Raw genomic sequence first — 25,192 nt, forward strand, 5'->3', positions numbered from 1 at the left:
GGATATGATACACTGATCAAATGTATGCTCAAGTAATAATAAGATAAGGACAACATTCTAGACAATAAACTTGTAACAATGTGTGATTTACCTTGAAGAATGGTTCAAAACGATCCTTCCCACTAATTTCAGGAGGAGTGCCTGGACTAGGTGGTATGAAGTAATCTCTGTGAAGGGCTAAGACAACCATCAAAACCTTGTGGAAGTACCGAATGACTATCTCTCTTGAGTGCCCAAAGTTATGGGCAATCTTGCGGTTCCTTAGATTGTGCCCAAGGGTGTGGAGGAACATCACTAGTTGTTCCTCTAACTTCAAGTGGATCGTATCTCTCAAGCTTCCTTTCAGCGTTAGAATACGAGCTAGAGAAAAGAAGGCTGCCCTACTCATCTGAATCTGATCATGACAATCCATCTCATTCGAATGAATAATGTCTCTACAAAAGAAATTTTCTTTTCTTATTCGTCTACCCATTTGACTGCCTTCTCGAGCTACCAGTACTTTGGCTATGCCAACAAAAGCAAAAAGAATTGTGAGAATGTGGGTGTACGTGGTCTTCCTAACTATGCTTCCTTGGACCTCTATACTCTCCATAGGATCCATCAATGACCTGAAAGGTGGACAATTTAAACACTATCAGTTATGAGATATCAACTATCACCTATCGAGATACAACATGATTATTTGCTAGCCTCATTGCATTAAGAAGTCAATTATTTATTCAAATACAACAAGGAGTACCAACTATCGAGGATCATAAGCCCATAAAGAACAAATTACAATGTGTCATTATACTCCATGTAATCTATCTATACCAATGAAAGCATAATACTGATTCCATTTGTCTATATGTATACACACATGTATGTATATATGTATGTGCACACACATGTATGTATGCATGTACATACACACACACATGTATGCATGTATGTACATACACACACATGTATGTATGCATGTACGTATGTACACATACATGTATGTATGTGTGTATGTACATACACACACATGAATTTATGTATGTATGTATGCATGTATGTACGTACACGGACATGTATGCATGTATGTACGTACACACACACATGTATGCATGTATGTATGTAGACACACACACACATGTATGTATGTACACACACATGTATGTATGTGTGTACGTACGTACACACACATGTATGTATGTATGTATGTATGCATGTACACACATGTATAAATGTACATACACATGTAGGTATGTACACATACACATGTACAAACTATAACCTGAATTTGGGCTTTTATGAATGTGTTTTAATAAATTGTCGGGTCCACTGAAACTGAGGCTCATCTTTTAGAAGATAAAAAGTAGCATTGTTGGCAATGGGAATAGAGTTTCTTTCTGCATTGATCTATACATAGTTTGAAATCATGGCTTTTATCTATACATAGTTTATGACCTCATAAGTATGTTGAATGATTTTGCATGGATCAATACATACTTGATATATCCATAGTTTAGTTGTTCATTTCATTGGCATGATTCACTTTGATTAATGGTATTGCATTGATCTCTCACATCACTATACTGGAACTCATTGGACTATTTTGCTAAACAGATTTGAACCACGATAAACTATGTATATGTCAACTATGTATAGATAAAAGCATGATTGCCATGTTTTGCTATTATGATTGGCACTATAATATATACGGGTAATCACATGATTACATACTGGAATTCATTATTGAGCACATATTGATTATGTATAGATAAAAGCCATGATTGCCATTGATCTATACATAGTTGATCCATACATAGTTTATGACTTGTCTCTATTTAATGATATTGCATTCATCTCTCACAGTAGTATACTAGAACTCATTACTGGCAAGAAACTGTCGTAAAGTTTAGTTGTTCATTTCACTGGTATTGATCTCTCACAACACTATACTGAAAGTCATTAGTGAGCATATATTGACTATTTTGTCAAATAGATTCTAAACAAACTGTTACAACATATATTGGATTGTTTTGCTAAACAGATTTGAACCATGATAAACTACGTATAGGTCAACTATATATAGATAAAAGCCATGATTGTCATGTTTTGCTTGATTGACACTATGATATATACAGGTAATCACATGAGCACACATTGGAATTCATTATTAAGCACATATTGAGCACATATTGATTATGTATAGATTAAAGCCATGATTGCCATTGATCTATACATAGTTTATGACTTGACTCTATTTAATGGTATTGCATTAATCTCTCACAACAGTATATTAGAACTCATTATTGGCAAGAAACAGTTAGAAAGTTTAGTTATTCATTTCACTGGTATTGATCTCTCAGAGCACTATACTGGAATTTATTAGTGAGCACAAGTTTATGACTTGGCTCTATTTAATGATATTGCATTCATCTCTCACAACAACATACTAGAACTCATTACTGGCAAGAGACTGTTACAAAGTTTGGTTGTTTATTTCACTGGTATTGATTTCTCACAGCACTATAGTGAAATTTATTAGTGAGCACATATTGACTATTTTGCTAAACAGATTTAAAACAAACAGTCAGAAACTGTTACAAAGTTTAATTTTTCATTTCACTGGTATTGATCTCTCACAACACTATATTCGAATTTATTAGTGAGCAAATATTGACTATTTTAAAAACAAATTTGAAACAAACAGTTACCACATATATTGACTAAATTGCTAGGCAAATAGTAGATAGAAATATAACCATGATAAACTATGTATAGGTCAGCTATGTATAGATAAAAGCTATTGATATACTTGTAAATTTCATTGCTGAGTACAAAAAATTAAAACTTTAACTATGATATATACAAGTAATCAGAGTTAAACATACTGGGACTCATTCCTGAGCATATATTTTAACTAGTTTTCTAAGCAGACCTGCAACACGCAGTTACGTTTGAATGAACAAAAAAAACTTAAAAAAATTCAGTATGCAAAGGTGGGTGTGAGAAGAGAATCGTTTATCGCCGCCGCCGTTCAAAGCGGAGAAGAGAAATCGCAAAAAATGCCATGGCCACACGAAACCACGACCACAGAAAACCCACAAACCCAGCAAACGACCATAGCCCAACAAACGCAGCAAACCAAAAACCCTCGCCTTCGCACAACAAAGCACGAAAACAACACAACCGTCGTCTTCCAAAAAATCCAATTTGTTATTCTAAAAACCTAAGGCGGATTTGGCGGACCTGACGATTTATTCAACCGCATTCATAAAAACCCAAAACCTGGTTTTCATTTCAACTTCCACTTATTTCCAAGAAGTTTCTTCCAATTTTTGAACAAAATTGGTAAACGAAATCCGAAACCGGGTTATGCGTTTGATGAACCAGACGCCACCATTTTCCTCTATAACCTGATTTTGGCGCTGAAAACCCTATTCCGCGCCCGGTATTCCCGTAACCAAACGGGGCCTAAAAGCTCAAACCGGTTTCCTATGTGTACACGTACACGATTATTATAGAAAAGAGCGTTTTATATTCTCACATTTTGCAAATTATGATATGACTTTGCATTTTGATCTCCCTGTCTAATCTTTAATTGGAGGCTACTAAAAACATGTCCCAATCCTCCGCTGGATGATAACCATGAACGCCCTTTCCCAACCTTACTGTACACCTTCAAAATTATCCATCGCTCACTCCACTCCTCCGCGTCAATCGACCTGATAATTATTGCAGCACTTTGCTGATTGCCGTTGCAGAAGGGAAGAGAGGAGAGGGGGGGAAAGAAAAAGGGGTTACAATCAGCGAGGGTTCGAATCCGGGCAGCTGCCATGTCTGCAGCAGTCTGTGGGAAGCGTCTGTCGCCTTTCGAGGGATCGCCTCCCCTTGTTGCCAAAAGACTTCGTTATTCCTCAATAACATCTACACCGTCCCTCCCTTCTCCTCATACTGATAATTTGGCAAAGCTCATTGCGCTTTTTCCGGCTATGGATCCTCAGGTCGGTTGCTTGTATGCTGCATTTTGTTTTCTCCGAAGATCAGTTCTGGCTTTAGAGTTAAATAAAGAAATGCGCCCGTTCTGTATGTAAATATATGTATTTTATGGTTAAGGGCAAGTGGACCCATTTTTCATCAAATCAGAGCTTTCTCGCGGCTTTAAGGTTTTCGATCGTCTGCTCGTGGGGATCGAAATCGAGTCAAGTTCTGGCGATGTTTCTAAGGTTAAATCGGTACACCTTAGGGTTCTATAGTTTGTTTTTTTTATTTTTGGGTTAAAATAAAAAAAACCCAATAACTGATGTTTCCAGGGTTAAATAATTAGAATTTATGGGTTCAAAAAATTAATTTGAGGTTTAGATTCTGTTAAGAGTGATTAATCTGAAAAGTAAAATACTTTTCTGTTGCCCGAGACGTAGGTTTTCTACACAGTGATGCGTCTCTGCCCTTTTTGCTCCACGTATCGGATGCGGGGATGCACTGGGGACTTGGTGACTCCGCCCCCTGTCCCCAGCAGCACCATTGGATTCCGTCAGCTCCATTGAGGATGGGGGATGTCCCAGTGTTGACAATTTGCTGATTGGACTATTTATGTTTGATGTTTGATGTTCCAATTCAGTACAATGTTAAGTAGTCACTCTTTTCCATCTTTATATCTTATATTGCACTACATCTTTTCATAACTAGCGTTTTAAGTACCATATGTATAGTATATACAATTCCTTTGTCCTTTACCATCGACCCCTCGCCATCCCCAAATTAAAACCCCTTTGTCCCCTGTCCCAGAAACTTGTCCAACCGTTGCGTCTGCTCGTGAGGATCGAAATCAAGTCAAGTTTTGGCGATTAAGGTTAAATTGGTGCACCTCAGGGTTCCATAATTTTTTCCTTTTCTTGGGTTTAAATCTAAATATAGTGGTTTATTTAAAAATCAGATAAATGATGTTTCTAAGTTTAAATAATTAGATTTTATGGGTTCAAAAAATTAATTTGAGGCTTAAATTGTGATAAAGCAATTTAATTGAGAAGTGAAGCACTTTTTTGTTGCCTAAGCCATAGGTTTTCTATTTGTTGCTCCTGAGTATGCACGCCCTATTTAAGTGGCAAGTAAATAAATTTTACGATTAAATTCATAACATTTCAAGGGATTGAATTCATGAATTTCAAGGGTTTAAATCCAAATGGAGCAATACATTAAGGCTTTTACTGTGATTAAACTTAGGGATAAGGGATTTAGTTAAGGTTGGATATATAAATGTCATGGTTTAATATGAAGATAGTGTAAAAGAAAAAAATGTATTGATGCAATAACATATTACTAGTAGGATTAGATATGAAAGCATGGAGGGAGTTGTAATGTCCCTAGTCTTGACAATTAATTAAATTAATTTTTATTAGGCTGTAATTTTTTTTCTTCAAATGATGACTCAATATTAATTAATTTAATTAAATAATATTCAATAGTAAAATATCACAAAATGTTGCTTTATCAAATAAAGTTCCTCGAATAAGATTGAAATTAAAGAGGAATAAGTTGACCTAATATTTTAGATACTTCTTGGAGTTCTTTGTAAGGAGGACGGGATGGAGGCAAAAGTATGTTTTTTGGATTTGATCATATACACGAAACTTTTGTATAAAGCACATCCTGGAGGACGAAAGCCTTCAAAAGATGGTGAGAAGGGTAGGACAAAACCTAGCTCTTCCTAAAGGGTGAATTTTTGACAAGGTCACGGTTAGGCAAATATATAAAGTCTCCAATTAGAGATCAACGTGTGAGAGTTATTGAAAAAAAAATTTGCTTCTATTTTGGGAAACAAGGATGTTGTACTTCAAATATTTATTATATCTTTTGGTGTTGAGCTTTATTAGGAGTTTATTACATATTTTGAGTATTATTTGGCAAATGATTTGTGGTTCCTAACTTTCTTGTCGAGGCAGTTCTCATATTTGTTGTAAAGAATGTAAAGGCGTGTTTCAAATGATTAATTGATGCTTATATTTATTGTCTCAATGATTTATTGAAAGCCAAACTTTGTTAGTGACACTCATATGATATAACAAGTTGGAGATTATATTGTTGGGCTACATAAGAAGCTGCTTGATGAATGTAAGATAATGTTTGGAAATATTAGTAAAGTTATCGTTGGGAGAATAATGTGTTGAATAAGTATTTGTTAGTTATATTTTATACTTCTAATGTTCTTGTCATTAATAATTCTTGTTGAAAGTGAAGCCTATTAGGGCAAAAGATATTTTTTTTTGCTGATGAGTATTTTGATTAATGATCGCCTAAGGGGAATGAATATTATGAGGGGATGATGAGCATCATCTTTGGCAACTTGTGAGTGATTGGTCACTAAAGCTTACAAAAATACACAACAATTCTGATTCGTCCATATTCAGATTTTGTCTTCATTAATATCTGCTTTAGAGTTCTGTGGGTTTCTATTGCGACGTTATCACACATTGTCCCATTGTAAACGAGGACTCCTAATTTTTCACTTTTTAGGGTTTTGTTGAAGTGTTTCAGTTTTAGTTTTCAGTCTCTTGCAAGTGCAAAGTTTAGGAGATACAATCAAAATTTAGAGTTTTGCCAATTCAAGAGTGTTCATCAAAAAGTGAAATGAAAAAGGCATGATCAAAAGTGTATTATGATGCTATAAAGGGGTTCAAATTGGTCAGGGGAGGAAGATCAACATTGCTTAAGGTCTATTCTAGCAACTTCCATTTAATAAGATCAACATTGTTTTTGGTTTTTTTGGAAGCTATTTTTTTTTGAAAACCCGAGGCCAATTCAAGATCTTCTCTTTTTCGTTGCTTTTTTCTAAATTTAGAAAGTTTTTTTGTTCCTATTATTAGAACTTTATTTTTTGGGTAAAGCTTGAGGTTGTGCCTACAATTAAGAAAATTGTGAAAATTCTAGATTTCAAGAATTCATCGAATTTTGTGGAAAAATGCAGTTCGCAAGACCAAGTTCACCTATTTTTTGAAGTTAATTGAAAAATGGTTAGTGTTTGGCAAATCCTTATTCCGCCTAATAAGGTAAAAGAAGGAAAATCATTGAGTACGCTCAAAATGTGACCTCTCAAGAAAGATTCCTTAATGCAATATCATGTGAAGTTTGATCAAAGAAAGGAAATCACTATTCAACCCAAAGGCAAAATGAGGAAAATGCTCAATATCATGTGAAGTTTGATCAAAGGAAGGAAATCACTATTCAACCCAAGGCAAAATGGGGAAATCCCACAATAGATGTATTTTGCTCAACTTTGAGGATAATTGTAAAAATTCTTAAGGCATTCCACTTGAAGAATTTGACTAAGGCAAAAAAATTCTCATCTCACCTAATGTAAAATGAGGAAAATCCTCAAAACCATGTGAATTTTGAGTGAGGAAGGAAATCCTTATTCCACCATGGCAAAACACAAAAAATCCATAAGTGATTACAAAAACTGCTCAACTTTGGGAAAGCATGAAGTTTGCCTAAGGAATAGAAATTCTTATTCTACCCAAGGTAAAACAAGGAAAATTCCTCAAATCATGGCTGCGTCCCCTCACAAGGAGAGAGAGTTTTAAAATCAGTGTAATAACCCCAATAGGGTTATAACTTCTTCAAACACCAAAAATCTTTATATTTTCAGTTGTTTGACATTTCGTCAAACACTTTGAAAGCAAACTCTGATACCACTGTAATACCTCTCTTCAAATCTGCTCTCAAAGATGCTGATTGAAGGCTCAAAGAATTTTGTTAAACAATTCACATGCAAGAGACATATTGTAATAACCCCAATAGGTTATAACTTCTTCAAACACCAAAAATCTTTATACTTCAGTTGTTTGACATTTTGTCAAAGACTTTGCAAGCAAGCTCTGATACCACTGTAATGACCCTCTTCAAATTTCCTCTCAAAAATGTTGATGAAAGCTCAAGAAATTTCATCAAACAATTCACATGCAAGGGACTTATGACTGATTTAGTATTTCAGCTGGCTTTAAATGACTTTTTTTTCAATTTGCATCAATGAGAATCTTGTGCTAGAAGACTACAATGGACTACACAATGACCTAACATGAGTGTGCTACTAATTTTGACAATATTCAGTGCATATATATGATCTAAGCATGAGAAATGAACACCTACAGCTAACTGACATTTTTACAAACAGTTGGTGTGCAAACTAACTAGCTGATAAATAATGATATTGAATTGCTTAAATGACACCAGCAACTATTATCTTCTTAATTTGCAATGAAATTTCTAATACAATGCTCATGAAATGTGGCCAAGACTTTTGGCATTTATATGGATTACAAAATGATAATGCTGGTATAATGCACACTTACAGTTGAAACCTATAACACCCTAAAAACAATACTAATAAAGGAACCTGGTTGTAATAATTTTCTTCAATGCTGTCCCTTCTGCTTTGCTTTTCCGATTTGCTTTTTTGAACTGCTTTTTCGGATTGCTTTTCGAGCTGCTTTTTTCGAGCTGCTTTTTCGATTCCACTTTTTTCGGACTGCTTTTTCAGCTTGCTTTTTCGGTTCCGCTTTTTCGGACTGCTTTTTCATATCTGCTACCCTGTTGAATCTCAAGACCATATCTTTCAATAGCGTCAAGATTTCTTGCTTGAAGGGATTTCGTCCTTCAAACTATTGAGACATAATCTCCAAAAAATTTGCCAATTTTTTTGATATTTCCAACCATCCTTAAAAGAAGCTCTTCCATTTCTTTTATAGTGTTCTCACAAGAGCTTCATCTTTCGTTTTCTCAATGTGGGATAAAACATAACTCCCTTTATGTAACTTATGTCTCCAATGTGTTATAAAATAAAGGGGACTCTTTTAATTTAAATATTTTTCACAAACTATAGTCTATGCATTAATAAAGTTAAATATTTAAATTTAATTTTATAAAATAGCTTTATCAATGCAAAACAAATCTTATCAATAATAAACAAGTCTTCTTGCCGATTTTAAACAATTACTATTGACATACCACTGCCATTGGATGTCCACCCATGCCCAAGATGACTTACTATAAATAGTAAGTATGCCCAAAGTTGCCTCAAAACCCCTCAGAAAGATCTGCAACTGAAACTATCTAGGCCAAATGGCCTCTAAGCCCCTTTAATGTCTTGGTTAGTCTATGGGACCGTGGGGGAAATAGGCTAATGACAACATCATGCTATGAATGCTAAAAATGGGACATTACAGTTCGCCCTTCCCAAAATTGCTTGTCCCCAAGCAATGACCGAACAACAACCCAATCAATCCACCTGAATCCCAAATGTAGTCATGAACTATATTGCTGTTAGTCAACATAGGCTCCTGCAACAACCTCTGAAAATTAACCAAGAGGAATCCATAATCAAATTGGCGAATACAACTCACCCAAACTCCAAAGTCAGGAACCCATGAGAAACAAGCTCTCGAAATATCAGAACTCATCTTTCAATTTGCATCAATGAGAATCTTGTGCTAGAAGACTACAATGGACTACACAATGACCTAACATGAGTGTGCTACTAATTTTGACAATATTCAGTGCATATATATGATCGAAGCATGAGAAATGAACACCTACAACGAACTGACATTTTTATAAACAGTTGGTGTGCAAATTAACTAGCTGATAAATAATGATATTGAATTGCTTAAATGACACCAGCAACTATTATCTTCTTAATTTGCAATGAAATTTCTAATACAATGCTCATGAAATGTGGCCAAGACTTTTGGCATTTATATGGATTACAAAATGATAATGCTGGTATAATGCACACTTACAGCTGAAACTTATAACACTCTAAAAACAATACTAATAAAGGAACCTGGTTGTAGATGGCTGTAATAATTTTTTTCAATGTTGTCCTTTCTGCTTTGCTTTTTCGAACTGCTTTTTCGGATTGCTTTTTGACCTGCTTTTTTCGGTTCCGCTTTTTTCGGGCTGCTTATTTGATTCCGCTTTTTTCGGCTTGCTTTTTCGGTTTCGCTTTTTCGGACTGCTTTTTCGTATTTGCTTTTTCAGACTGCTACCCTGTTGAATCTCAAGACCATATCTTTCAATAGCGTCAAGATTTCCTGCTTGAAGGGATTTCGTCCTTCAAACTATTGAGACATAATCTCCAGAAAATTTTTCAATTTCTTTGATATTTCCAACCATCCTTAAAAGAAGCTCTTCCATTTCTTTTATAGTGTTCTCACAAGAGCTCCATCCTTCGTTTTCTCAATGTGGGATAAAACATAACTCCTTTTATGTAACTTATGTCTCCAATGTGTTATAAAATAAAAGGGACTCTTTTAATTTAAATATTTTCCACAAACTATAGTCTATGCATTAATAAAGTTAAATATTTAAATTTAACTTTATAAAATAACTTTATCAATGCAAAACAAATCTTATCAATGATAAACAAGTCTTCTTGCCAATTTTAAACAATTACTATCGACATAGCACTGCCATTGGATGTCCACCCATGCCCAAGATGACTTACTATAAATAGTAAGTATGCCCAAAGTTGCCTCAAAACTCTTCAGAAAGACTTGCAACTGAAACTATCTAGGCCAAATGGCCTCTAAGCCCCTTTAATGTCTTGGTTAGCCTATGAGACCGTGGGGGAAATAGGCTAACGACAACATCATGCTATGAATGCTAAAAAGGGGACATTACAGTCCGCCCTTCCCAAAATTGCTTGTCCCCAAGCAATGACCGAACAACAACCCAATCAATCCACCTGGATCCCAAATGTAGTCATGAACTATACTGTTGTTAGTCAACATAGGCTCCTGCAACAACCTCTGAAAATTAACCAAGAGGAATTCATAATCAAATTGGCGAATACAACTCACCCAAACTCCAAAGTCAGGAACCCATGAGAAACAAGCTCTTGAAATATCAGAACTCATTTTTCAATTTGCATCAATGTGAATCTTGTGCTAGAAGACTACAATGGACTACACAATGACCTAACATGAGTGTGCTACTAATTTTGACAATATTCAGTGCATATATATGATCTAAGCATGAGAAATGAACACCTACAGCCAACTGACATTTTTACAAACAGTTGGTGTGCAAACTAACTAGCTGATAAATAATGATATTGAATTGCTTAAATGACACCAACAACTATTATCTTCTTAATTTGCAATGAAATTTTTAATACAATGCTCATGAAATGTGGCCAAGACTTTTGGCATTTATATGGATTACAAAATGATAATGCTGGTATAATGCACACTTACAGCTGAAACCTATAACACCCTAAAAACAATACTAATAAAGTAACCTAGTTGTAGATGGCTGTAATAATTTTCTTTAATGTTGTCCTTTCTGCTTTGCTTTTTCGATTTGCTTTTTCGAACTGCTTTTTTGGATTGCTTTTCGACTTGCTTTTTTTGGTTCCACTTTTTTCGGGCTGCTTTTTCGATTCCGCTTTTTTCGGACTATTTTTTCGGCCTGCTTTTTCGGTTCCCTTTTTCGGACTGCTTTTTCAGACTGCTACCCTGTTGAATCTCAAGACCATATCTTTCAATGGCGTCAAGATTTCTAGCTTGAAGGGATTTCGTCCTTCAAACTATTGAGACATAATCTTCAGAAATTTTCCAATTTCTTTGATATTTCCAACCATCCTTAAAAGAAGCGCTTCTATTTCTTTTATAGTGTTCTCACAAGAGCTCCATCCTTCGTTTTCTCAATGTGGGATAAAACATAACTCCCTTTATGTAACTTATGTTTCCAATGTGTTATAAAATAAAGGGGACTCTTTTAATTTAAATATTTCTCACAAACTATAGTTTATGCATTAATAAAGTTAAATATTTAAATTTAACTTTATAAAATAGCTTTATCAATGCAAAACAAATCTTATCAATGATAAACAAGTCTTCTTGCCGATTTTAAACAATTACTATCGACATACCACTGCCATTGGATCTCCACGCATGCCCAAGATGACTTACTATAAATAGTAAGTATGCTCAAAGTTGCCTCAAAACTCCTCAGAAAGACCTGCAACTGAAACTATCTAGGCCAAATGGCCTCTAAGCCCCTTTAATGTCCTGGTTAGCCTATGGGACCGTGGGGGAAATAGGCTAACGACAACATCATGCTATGAATGCTAAAAAGGGGACATTACACATATGACTGATATAGTATTTCAGCTTGCTTTAAATGACTTTTTTTCAATTTGCATCAATGAGAAACTTGTGCTAGAAAACTCAAAATGGACTACACAATGACCTAACATGAGTGTGCTCCTAATTTTGACAATATTCAATGCATATATTATGATCTAAGCATGAGAAAAGAACACCTACAACCAACTGGCATTTTTGCAAACAGTTGGTATGCAAACTATCTAGCTGATAAATAATGAGATTGAATTGCTTAAATGACACCAGTAACTATTATCATTTTGATTGCAATCAAATTTCTAATACAATGCTGATGAAATATGGCCAAGACTTTGGCATTTACATGGATTACAAAATGACAATGCTGGTCTAATGCACACTTACAACTGAAGCTTATAATACCCTAAAAAAATCAATACTAACAAAGGAACCTGGTTGTAGATGGCTGTAATAATTTTTCTTCAATGCTGCCCTTTCTGCTTTACTTTTTCGAACTGCTTTTTCGGCCTACTTTTATGGTTCCGCTTTTTTCGCTTGCTTTTTCGATTTCGTTTTTTTTGCTTGCTTTTTCGATTCCGCTTTTTTCGCCTACTTTTTCGGTTTGCTTTTTCGATTCCGTTTTTTCCGCTTGCTTTTTCGATTTCGCTTTTTCCGCTTGCTTTTTCTGTTCCACTTTTTCGTTCCTGCTTTTTCGGATTGCTACCCTGTTGAATTTCAAGACCATATCTTTCAATGGCGTCAAGATTTTCAGCTTGAAGGGATTTCGCCCTTCAAACTATTGAGATATAACCTCCAGAAAATTCTCCAATTTCTTTGATATTTCCAACCATGCTTAAAAGAAGCTCTTCCATTTCTTTTATAGTGGTTTCACAAGAGCTCCATCCTTCGTTTTCTCAATGTGGGATAAAACATAACTCCCTTTATGTAACTTATGTCTTTAATGTGTTATAAAATAAAAGGGACTCTTTTAATTTAAATATTTCCCACAAACTATAGTCTATGTATTAATAAAGTTAAATATTTAAATTTAACTTTATAAAATAACTTTATCAATGCAAAACAAATCTTATCAATGATAAACAAGTTTTCTTGCCGATTTTAAACAATTACCATCGACATACCGCTGCCACTGGATGTCCACCCATGCCCAAGATGACTTATTATAAATAGTAAGTATGCCCAAAGTTGCCTCAAAACCCCTCAGAAAGACTTGCAATTGAAACTATCTAGGCCAAATGGCCTCTAAGCCCTTTTGATGTCCTGGTTAGCCTACGGGATCATGGGGAAATAGGTTAACGACAACATCATGCTATGAATGCTAAAAAGGGGACATTACAGTCCGCCCTTCCCAAAATTGCTTGTCCCCAAGCAATGGTCGAACAACAACCCAATCAATCCACCTGGATCCCAAATGTAGTCATGAACTATAGTGCTGTCAGTCAACATAGGCTCCTGCAACAACCTGTGAAAATTAACCAAGAGGAATCCATAAATGAATCGTGAATCACGGTGTATTTGAACTCCAAATCCACTACTGCCACAGTCAGGAACCCACGAGGCACAAACTCTCAAAATATTAGACCCCAAGTAGAGTAGATCACCCAAACTGTCAACATAATAAACAACATCCACACAACCCACCGTGTTATGTGGAATGCACACTCCAACTCTGCTACAATAGTGACCACTCCCACATGAAACTGCACCAAATACAGAGAATCCACACACTGTACATCTGTTGCAGTTAACACAACTCTGCAGATTACCGACCACTGTCTCATAACCATAACACCCATGCACTGCTGATGGTGAATAGTCATTACACGATAGATAGCAAAAATGAGAGCCCAGTCCAAACCTGTCTGCCATCAACTCCTCAACACATGGATCAAAAGCAAACCGATGAACATATCCTTTAGTATAATGCCGGTAAAAAGAACCAATCTCAGTCAAAGACTCATCTTGCAGACGTGATATGACCAACTGTGACTGATCATCAGCTAAGTCAGAGGATGATATAGCCAAGAGTACAGAATCAACAACATCACTAGTCTCTGTGCCCTCCAAGTCAAACATATCACTGTGCTCAGCTGCAGCGCCCAACTCAGTTGAACCTGCCTCCAGTGGAAATGGACCAAATATGCCAATAGTAGTGTCGTGGACAGATATATCCTCATCTCCACTACCTCTATCAACCTCGACCATGGACATCCGCGGATCACTAGACACCACAGTCCGTGATTGTACAGAATTTGGTAAAGACTGAAGTCACTCTAACTCCATGGTCACCTTAGCCAAATGAAACTGTGACTCCTCGAAAGCCAACTGTGTACTCTCAAGAATGTCAGAAGTCACCTCGAGCTGCTGAGTAAGCTCACTCACCTCATCTTCCTTGGCCAATAATGCATCGTATGCTGTACTCCCCCACTCCATAAGATAATCTCTATCGACTACCAATTGCATATAATTTTGTCTCAGAATCCGGATAGCCTCCCATAAAGAGTGGATCTCTGTCAAGGAAAGATAATTGCCTCCCTACTCATCACTAGTAGGAGAATCCCATCCATAAATTGCTAACAACTGACGAGCAGCATCGAAATGCTCGCAAGTGATAGAAATGTCTCGCTCACCAACTCTCAGCTGACTAGACACATGATTGTGCCGATTGGTCGAACTTCTATACTCTATCCCTGGTACACTGTCCAAAGGAGTAACCTCAGAATAGCTATCATCTGTAATACTCAGATCCTGGGACTCTTCTGTAGACTCTATCATATCTGAGAAATCATCAACCCATTCCAACAAGAATGGTCGACTGGATATATGAACAATGCCCAACACAGGTGTGTAAAAACTAAATCCAGCATCAAACAAGTTGCTGACATGGATGAGAACTACACCTGGCAAACTACTAATCAAGTCCATGATGGTGCAATAGATACTACTACCAAGGAATGATAGATATCTCTGGTCAAAACGATCCCAAGTACTAAGATAAGGATCCCAACATCTAATCCATGAACGAAAACCAGCTGGCAATTCAAGTAAACTTCTCACCTGAGTATTGTGAACAATACCAACTGACTTCACGCACCTGTCTACAATCTTTGAATTCGGAGTGTGAATGCTAGACATACTCATATCATCATCATGTGACTCCACTGTTAAAGAAAACTGAGTCCCTGCTATACGCGCTAACTCCCGAACTGAAATCACCTCAAGACAAAGCTCGTCCACGTGTCTCTCAAAATCCTGGAGAGCCAACCGAGTACACACCAAGGAATTTCGAGTATCCTCCAGCTCATGAAAAAGCCAGTCAACCTCCTTCTCCTCCTTCTTCACTGCATCTTCCTTGATTTGTTGTAAGTCGTCACAAGAAGAACCTGTTGTGACTCCTTTCTGTCTCTCCTCTATCTCATGTGAAGAAGCATCCAACTGTGCTTGATACTCATTTTTTGCAAAGTCTTGAATGCTCACTTTTTGATCAACTGTACTATCCTCAAACATGATAGTATCCTCAACTGCTGTAACTTCATCTAGCCCAACTGTACTGGAATCACTATCTGTGTCAATCGCACAATCCGGTGTGCCTGTGATATCACCTTCTGGCTCAACCTGCACAACGTCTGTAACCCCTTCTACCTGTGAAGATGATGCAAATAAACCATTACCTGAAGATGTGCTAATGTCTCCTTGTATTGAATCAGCATGTCTGTTAAATTTCTCATACAAATTTTTGCCTGTCATAGGGAAGGTACGATCCTTAAGCCTATCAAAACGTTCAATCAGTCTCTCCTTAAACTCCACATAGGAGGTAATGTGTGCATGACCCGTAGTGACCATACCATGATGCCACCACTTGTCTGCTAACCCATCCAGGTGAATTGCTGCATACTTAATAGCTTCTTCCTCAGGCATAGGGTTCATTTGAAAATATGTGTCAAGCTTTTGAACCCAAGCTCTTGCTGTAGACTTCCCTGAGCCATCATAATATGGTAACTGAAGTTTCCCTACTTTCTTCCGTAACTCATAGCTCTGGTTCTTGTTATGTCCACGTGGCATATGCTTCATCCGCACATCTATATACTCCCTAAAGGTAATTGCAGCTATAAAATCTGGACCTCCGGCTTCCCAATCTCTCCTCAGCTGGTCCTGTATATCAGTGATCTGGGGCTCTAGTACGGGCTGCTCTGGAGCTCTAGGAGGAAATGTTGGAACCATGGGCCTCGAACTCACTGTCTTAGTTTGCTGGGGTGCATGACCGAAATTGTTCTCAACTTGTTCGCCTCCATTATGTGCCCCATCCTGATTATTACCATTCTAATTATTACCATTCTGATTATTTCCTCCAACCACATTAGCATTCAACCCCATTTGACGAGCCATCACCTGCATCATAAGTTCAAATCTCTGACTCTGTTCCTGTGCTCTTTGCTCTGCTGATCGCTGTCCCTGTGTCTAATAATTGTAAGAATCTTTCCTTTCCCTGATCTGGACCGACATTCATTTTGTCAAACATTTTTCTCTCTCTGGCTAATCCAAATTCCCTATAAGACCTCCACAGGATGGCAGGACTTATAGCTCTGATACCACTGTAATGACCCCAACAGGTTATAACTTCTTCAAACATCAAAAATCTTTATACTTCAGTTGTTTGACATTTCGTCAAACACTTTGCAAGCAAGCTCTGATACCACTATAATAACTCCATTAGGGTTATAACTTCTTCAAACACCAAAAATCTTTATATTTTCAGTTGTTTGACATTTCGTCAAACACTTTGCAAGCAAGCTCTGATACCACTGTAATACCCCTCCTCAAATCTGCTCTCAAAGATGCTGATTGAAGGCTCAAAGAATTTTGTCAAACAATTCACATGCAAGAGACATATGACTGATACAGTATTTTAGCTTGCTTTAAATGACTTTTTTTCAATTTGCATCAATGAGAAACTTGTGCTAGAAGACTCAAAATGGACTACACAATGACCTAACATGAGTGTGCTCCTAATTTTGACAATATTCAGTGCATATATTATGATCTAAGCATGAGAAAAGAACACCTACAGCCAACTGGCATTTTTGCAAACAGTTGGTATGCAAACTATCTAGCTGATAAATAATGAGATTGAATTGCTTAAATGACACCAGCAACTATTATCTTTTTGATTGCAATCAAATTTTTAATACAATGCTCATGAAATATGGCCAAGACTTTGGCATTTACATAGATTACAAAATGACAATGCTGGTATAATGCACACTTACAGCTGAAACTTATAATACCCTAAAAAAAACAATACTAACAAAGGAACCTGGTTATAGATGACTGTAATAATTTTCCTTCAATGCTGCCCCTTCTGCTTTACTTTTTCGAACTGCTTTTTCGGCCTGCTTTTACGGTTCTGCTTTTTCCGCTTGCTTTTTCGATTCCGTTTTTTCCGCTTGCTTTTTCGATTCCGCTTTTTCCGCCTGCTTTTTTGGTTCCACTTTTTCCGCTTGCTTTTTCGATTATGCTTTTTCCGCTTGCTTTTTCGGTTCCGCTTTTTCCGCCTGCTTTTTCGGTTCCGTTTTTTTGGACTGCTTTTTCGGATTGCTACCCTGTTGAATCTCAAGACCATATCTTTCAATGGCGTCAAGATTTTCAGCTTGAAGGGATTTCGTCCTTCAAACTATTGAGACATAACCTCCAGAAAAATCTCCAATTTCTTTGATATTTCCAACCATGCTTAAAAGAAGCTCTTCCATTTCTTTTATAGTGTTCTCACAAGAGCTCCATTTTTCGTTTTCTCAATGTGGGATAAAACATAACTCCCTTTATGTAACTTATGTCTCCAATGTGTTATAAAATAAAAGGGACTCTTTTAATTTAAATATTTCCCACAAACTATAGTCTATGTATTAATAAAGTTAAATATTTAAATTTAACTTTATAAAATAGCTTTATCAATGCAAAACAAATCTTATCAATGATAAACAAGTCTTCTTGCCGATTTTAAACAATTACCATCGACATACCGCTGCCACTGGATGCCCACCCATGCCCAAGATGACTTACTATAAATAGTAAGTATGCCCAAAGTTGCCTCAAAATCCCTCAGAAAGACCTGCAACTGAAACTATCTAGGCCAAATGGCCTCTAAGCCCTTTTAATGTCCTGGTTAGCCTACGGGACCGTGGGGAAATAGGCTAACGACAACATCATGCTATAAATGCTAAAAAGGGGACATTACAATCAACATGGAAATTAACTTGGAGAATTCTAGAGGAAATGGACTCATAATTCTAAGAGAAAGCGAAATGAAATCAAGGGAGTCATTTTGAAGAAAGCAAATTTGAAAAAAACTAAGGAGAGAAGAAACAAATTGATTAAAAAATAACAAGAAAAATTGGTGCAAAAAAAAAGAAAAGAAAGCAAAATGCTTTAGAGCAAAAGAAAATCAACTTGAGGGAAAGAAAGAAGAAAGAGAGAAGAAAGCAATAGTTTTTTTTATAGAAAAAGAACAAGTTTTTTTTAAGGAGATTGATCCTTTGAAGAAAGCAAAGTGTTTTTAAGAAGAAATTGGTCAAGTCTAATAAAACATGCTGAAGCTGATGAAGTCTCTTCAAGAAAGAAATTGATCAGATTTAGAGGAGAATTAAAGAAGAGAAAACTCAGAGAAAAACAAAGGAATAAATCAGAGTTCGATCTCTCCATGAGCATTCATAATTCCTGTAAATACATGGACTAAATATTTCATTCTTTACAAGTAAGAAAATACAGCTCTAGATTTAGTAATGGTTTCCTGATCTTGAAGCAAAGTGAAGGGTTTTGGATGATTTTTAGAGGAAATCTTATGGTTGTGAAGTAATTCCTTGGCACAAATCAATTTTTTTGGTGAAATTTTCATGATTGTTGAAGGTTTCCATTCAATAATTTCCATATACTTTCAAGATTAGAGGCATTTCATAAGTTAAATCTCCCGATTTTCGAAAGGTTTTCTAATCTTCTTGTCAACATTTAATGAATTTGTGCATACCTGAAGAGATTTTCCAGTCCAAGTTTATGATTTCCATATATTTTGAGCAGAATTCATTAATTTAGGAAAGATTTTGGACAAATTCGTTGTTGCTTTTTTGTGTTACATTCTTAATTCTTGATTAAAAATTCAAAGAGACATTGAATGTAAAGTAAAATTAGACTATGTATAAAATTCATACATAACATTCTTAGTAGCATAGCTCATTCCTTAGATTCTTCTTATAGGAGGTAGATGACAACTCAAGCGGGAATTTTGAGGAAATTGCAGATGAAAGTCCAAAGCCAAGGGAGCACAAATAGATTCCAAGATATCATCGAAATGGAAGAAGGTTTTAGTTACCAACCTTGGCCATGTGGACCTCATAGTTTCAATAATAGGATGTATTGTCTTGACGAACATCCTCCTTTGCATACAACTCAAAGAATGATAAGGAATGGAACTATCCAAACAACTAAATTTTTAGCAGCAGTAAAGTGCAATGAGTTGATTGTGGAATGTTTTAAACATTACAACATCGTAGGAAGGAAAATCATAGGACTTGATGGAAAAGTCTTGGCCTATCTTGGAGAAGAGGCCTTGAAAGAAGCTTTTGGTATTCCAGAATACAATTCCATAGTATTCAAGATTAAAGAAAAGTCTTAAAAAATTTATCAAGCACAACTTGATCTCCTTGGAGAAATTATCAACAAGCAATGGTTAGCAAAACCAAGGAGCTCATCATAGCACCTAACGGAAAAGTCTTGGCCCATTAAAGAAGCTTTTGGTATTCTAGAATACAATTCCACAGAATTCAAGATTAAAGAGAAGGCTTTAAAAATTTATCAAGCACAATCTGATCTCTTTGGAGAAATTATCAACAAGCAATGGTTAGAAAAACCAAGGAGCTGATCACAACAAAATGCCCAAGAAACTTTTTTGGACAAATCTCAAGGAAAAATGTGGATACCTTGTCTTCTTGCTTAACTAAGTCATGGGCAGCCCATCGGCCTCCCCATTTGAATTGTATATGTTTTATTTTATTGAAGAAATCACAATTGGAGTCAAGGTGATGAATTGGGTTAGAATTATTAGTGATAATTTAAATGAGCAACTAAGAGGATTGAAACTTAATAAAGCTTCCACTCTGAGTTCCTAACTCATTTACATGTTGGCAAGATCTTACGAGTATTTGGGATTGGATTGCATAATATAGGTGAAGTGGGAAATAATATAGGTCAAATTAAAGCATATGATTGCTACTCACAATTGCATTTAGAGGAGAAGTCCCACTTTAAACAAGTTAATGATGCATTCTGAATCCGTATCACCAAGAAATTGTAGGGAGGCACTCATCAACAATTATCACAAGAGGCCAAGAAGTTGAATAAGCATATTTGGATCTTGGTATATCCAATTCCTTAGTTTCACCAATTTGAGAATCCAAGGATTTGTAAGATGTCCTTATAGACTACTAGTCTATCCCACCAACAAGATAATAACACTAGAAGTTGTAAGATAAAAACATCTAAAAAAATTCAAAGAGCCAAGAAGAAGGTTAGAGATTCCTTTCCTGTTTTCATAGGAAAAATGTTGGAGTCGTGTTAATCAATACAAGTAGTAGAGAAAGTAGATCTAGATTTGTTATGGTTACCGAAGCAAACTTTGATCCCTATCACCATATTGGAATGGTAAATGGAAAGGAATACAAGTATAGAGTGGATATTAAAGATTTTTGGGCCAATTCAGCAGTGAATATGATACAAAGAGAAGAGTATGGTCAAGGATATTAGTGAATTTAATGAGGACATCTGAACTAGTTAGAAGATGATGGAGAAATACAACCAACCATGGTATGAAGAAGAAAAAGATGAGGATCTTCCTCCAATAAAATGGTTTGTTTTGAACTTGTGGATTTGACAACATAAATGAGGCCAGTTACATTGTATACCAATTGGTGGGTAGATCAACAAGTCATAGATTGAAGAAAAGGAAGATCAACTTTAGTTATGATTTTATGGGTGACATGGAAGAATATTCCTCCAATAATAATGAAGTGACCCACAATGCTGAGAAACTCAAGAGCATAAACTTGAGGAAAAGAAAAGATACAACTGAAAGTTCACTTAGAGCAGAAAGAGAGAAGGTTGTGAGAAAAATAAGTTAGATCAGGCCCATTCCCATGCCACACTTCATCCACGAGGGAGATTGATCAAAACAAGATACTAATTGCTGAAAATTAACCACAAGTGGAGATGAAAATTCCTTCTCCAGTTTGTAAAGAGCAGGTTACAAAACCAATTCATTAGGAAATTCAGGAACACTATTCCATCTCAACTATGGATTTAGAGAATGCTGAGTTTGATATTCTAGGAGGATGATTCTAGAAGGTGATGATATATTTGCATTCAGAGGAGTTGAGGAAGATAGGAAATATAATGACACTTTACAATCCTCAGTTCAGATTGGTTGAGAGATAGGATGAAAGAAAAGTATGTGCAAGTTGAGTCAGAAGATGATATAGAGAATTTTTATCTAGGTTAAGCAAAACTAAAGAAAAGAAGATAGCTAAGAAATTATCCATGATTGAAAGAAATAAGATAGGATCTTGCTTAGTTCATGTGGCAGTGCCAAGAGTTAAGAATTCAAAGGGAGATATTACTCTTGAAGAGCATGGCATAACATTTATCGACATAAGTGTAGCCACTAAGGAGCAAGAAACTTAGAATTTGGATGATTTAGTCAATGTTAGAATCTGAAAAGATTAATAACCCAGAAAACTAGTGCAAAGAGTAAATATCTAAACTATGAATGCAAATGATACAAAATCAAAATAGCATCATAGATTAGTCTCCAAGAGAGTAATGCAAATGCTGGAAGCAAAATAGCATTAAGAGGATGCAAAAACAAGAGATACAAATACAAGCCAGGTAGCATGCTTATATAGGCTAGGAAGAGGGAGGAGGTGGCAACACCAACCAATGAGGAGCAACCATCTATTGGACTAAAGATAGCAAAGTATCTTCCCAAGATAGCTAATGGATGCTCACATGTAGGAAGGTGACACCTCACAACCATTCACCTAATAAGACATGCTTTATTAACCTAAGCGAGATTATTAAAAGTGTAGGAAAAACCTATCAAAATAGGAAAAATAAAAAACTACACTAACACCCCCCCATAAGCGAAGCTTAGGTGGATGTAGAAATGGGTCCCGGCAAGTCAAGCCTGATGAGGTACCCATGTGCATAAAATTCCCCCAAAAGATGTAGCATCTCGCACCTCCAGCAAAGCTTGCAAATTTTGTCCGGTAGATCCACTTGCATCGAACAAGTTTTCTTCCCTTAGGAAAAAGGACAAGATCCCAAGTGTGGTTCCTCATCAAGGAACTATACTCTTCCTGCATAGCTGTATCCCACTCAAAAATATCAGAAGCCTCATGAAAGGACTGTGGATTTGAGGTAGTAGCAATGAAGATATGTAGAGCATCCTGGAATTGTGAACGAGTCTGCTTGGTGTCTGATGGATCCCCAACCCAATCACCTATAAACTGCAAGGTCTGTCTAGCCCAAAGTGGACCGGAAGATGGAGAATCTAGAGGAGAATCATCAACCTGTAAATGATGACTAGGAGAGGAAGGAGGTGAGTCCTCTGAATCACTCTCTGCATCAGAAGTGGAGGTAGAAGACTGCTCAAGTGAATCTGACCCATTAGAAGATCTATCATGTATTCCAAGTGACTCCAATGTCAAAGTAGAAGGCAACCCTATGACCATGCTCTTCTGGTTAAGCTGATGCAAGTAGTGGAAGTTAAGATGGCCAAACTGCTCATGCCATAATTTGCTCACATCATTAGAGTGAGTGAGTGAAACAGTCAAAGGAGGATCAGGAACAAAGTGAGAAAACATATAGAGTCGTGACTGATGATCTGCTCTCCCAACTGCAATTGTAGAATTATTGTGCAACTCACTTATCTCCACTGAACTAGGAGTGAACTCAACCCGCTTGCCTAAACCTGTGTGAGTGATCTGGTGTACCGATTGGAGATTAGTTGATAATGAGGGTACATAAGGAACATCATGGAATGTACCATCCCCCACATCAACAGACCCTCTCCCACACACCTCAACAAGAGTGTTATCACCCATCAAAATAGAAGGCATAGTACACGGCTCCAAGGATGCAAGTTCTTCCTTAGATGAAGCCATTTGGTGTGAAGCACCTGAATCAAGAACCCAAGTGGATGGTGAGGAAGTGACTGCAAAAAGGGCCTTGCCCTTTCCTTTCCCCTTGCTGTTTTCTTTTTCCTTGTTAGACCCTTCATTAGAACTTTGTTTGATAGACTCAGGAACACTGATATTATTCTTCTCAAGAATGTATGTCAAGTGATCAAGTTGTTTCTGCAAACATTTATGTTCATCATGACCAGGTCTTTTACAATAAGCACATTTGACCTTTTCTTTCTTAGGCTTATCGCCCTTGGAAGATGGTGTATCAATAGTTGCTTTTGAAGAAACCGGCATCTGATCCTCCTTATCCTCGCTATTCTTTTGTTTCTTGTCCTTACTATTGTTGTTACTACTTTGTTCTTGTTGTTCTTTTGTGCCTTGGTTGGCAGCCAAGGCATGTGACTTAGAGGACTTAAGAATGCCCATCTGGATTAGCTTGTCCTGTTCTCGAGTGAGATTGACAGCAAAATCATCTAAAGATGGCATGGTGAATTGAGTACCAAGTGCACCCTTAGTAGCATAGAAGGTAGAGACAAACATAGAATATTCTGAACTTAGCTTAGAGAGAATACTAAGAATCAGTTGTTCATCTTTCTTTTCAATTCCACATTGTTTTAACTGCAGCCTTAGTGATTTCAATTTGGTGAAGAAATCTTGGATTGTGTTGAAATTGCCTGGACTCAAACTAATTAATTCATTTTCCAACATATGATCCCTCATTGAATCTTGTGTGCCAAATAGTGTTTCTAACTTTGTCCATACTTCATTTGGTGTATCCAAAGACTCAATGTGAAATAGCAAGTCAGGAGAAACAGACAAACACAATGTTCCAAATGCCTCATCACATTTGTTCAACCACTCAGGCTTATCTTCATCTTTAGCAGGTTTAGTTTCAAGTCCCATAGTTATCCTATTTAATCCAGCTTTCCTTAAGTGAATTGTCATGCGTGATTTCCACTCAAAGTAATTGTATGGAGTTAGGATGGGCATATTTGTTTGATCCATGATCAAGAAATGCAGAGAAGAAATGCTAAAAAGAAGAGAACCTAGCCACGACAATGCCCCCCCCTTTTTACTCAATCAAAACCCCCCCCCCCCCCCCCCCAAAGAAATATGATTTGGCACTTTATTTTAGTGCATTTACAACTACCACTAGAAAGAGATACTTAGTGGTCTTGATTTCAATGCATTACAAACCCTCATGAAGAGCATATGCTAAAAATGAAACTTGGGCACAATAATCAAGGAAACAAACAGCACCACTGCGATCTACTCGAAAAATCATGCACTTTCAAAAAAAGAATCGCCTCGATACGAGCTCGTATGAGAAAGTTATGATCCTCCGAAGTTTTCAAAACGAGAACTGTGAACAGTCACGGCTGAGAATCTGCAATTTCTGAAGAATTCATGCATGAAAATCAAAAAATAACTCCACTAGTGGATAGAGCACAAAAAAATAGCCAAGTTCATAACAAGAATCATCAAAATTGGAGTCCGTATGAGCAAGAACGAGACATTTGAAAACTGCATTCAAATCTGCGGCTGCCAACGGAGAGGGATATGGCTGTAGCTTTGCATGCTCGATTCTGAAAAATATACAGCTTGCATGCAAAATCTAAAAGATACCCAGATGGTTTTTTGGGGCTGCGAACAAAACCCAGAAAGCGTTTTTCTTGTTGATGAACAGAAGATGTTGCCGTAGTGTAAATCAGACGCCTTTAACAGTAAAAAATGGCTCCAAAAATCAGAAAACGACCCCAACAACCAAAATATGACATGCAAATGTTGGATCAGCTTCTTAAGTCCATCAATGGCATGTTGGAACCTGCAAAACTGATTGAAAACTCCAAA

General features: G+C 36.6%; 1 protein-coding gene and 1 long non-coding RNA gene across 2 annotated transcripts in view; both read left to right on the forward strand.

Moving 5' to 3' along the window:
* The first annotated feature begins 3,537 nt into the window (after positions 1–3,537).
* LOC149563446 (uncharacterized) overlaps positions 3,538–25,192 on the forward strand; it is a 71,058-nt gene continuing 49,403 nt past the window's right edge. Inside the window, exon 1 of the mRNA XM_089826705.1 lies at positions 3,538–3,977. Coding sequence (XP_089682831.1) covers positions 3,810–3,977 — 168 coding nt within the window. The 5' untranslated portion in view covers positions 3,538–3,809. The remainder of the gene's footprint in view (positions 3,978–25,192) is intronic.
* On the forward strand, positions 4,047–4,624 carry LOC149563447 (uncharacterized). Its single transcript, XR_016363608.1, has 3 exons — positions 4,047–4,059; positions 4,090–4,199; positions 4,395–4,624. It is a non-coding gene; the product is annotated as an uncharacterized LOC149563447 (long non-coding RNA).

Source organism: Cupressus sempervirens, chromosome 4, assembly GCF_028749045.1.
Source record: "Cupressus sempervirens isolate cs-2001-9-10 chromosome 4, ASM2874904v1, whole genome shotgun sequence".
Lineage (NCBI taxonomy): Eukaryota > Viridiplantae > Streptophyta > Pinopsida > Cupressales > Cupressaceae > Cupressus > Cupressus sempervirens.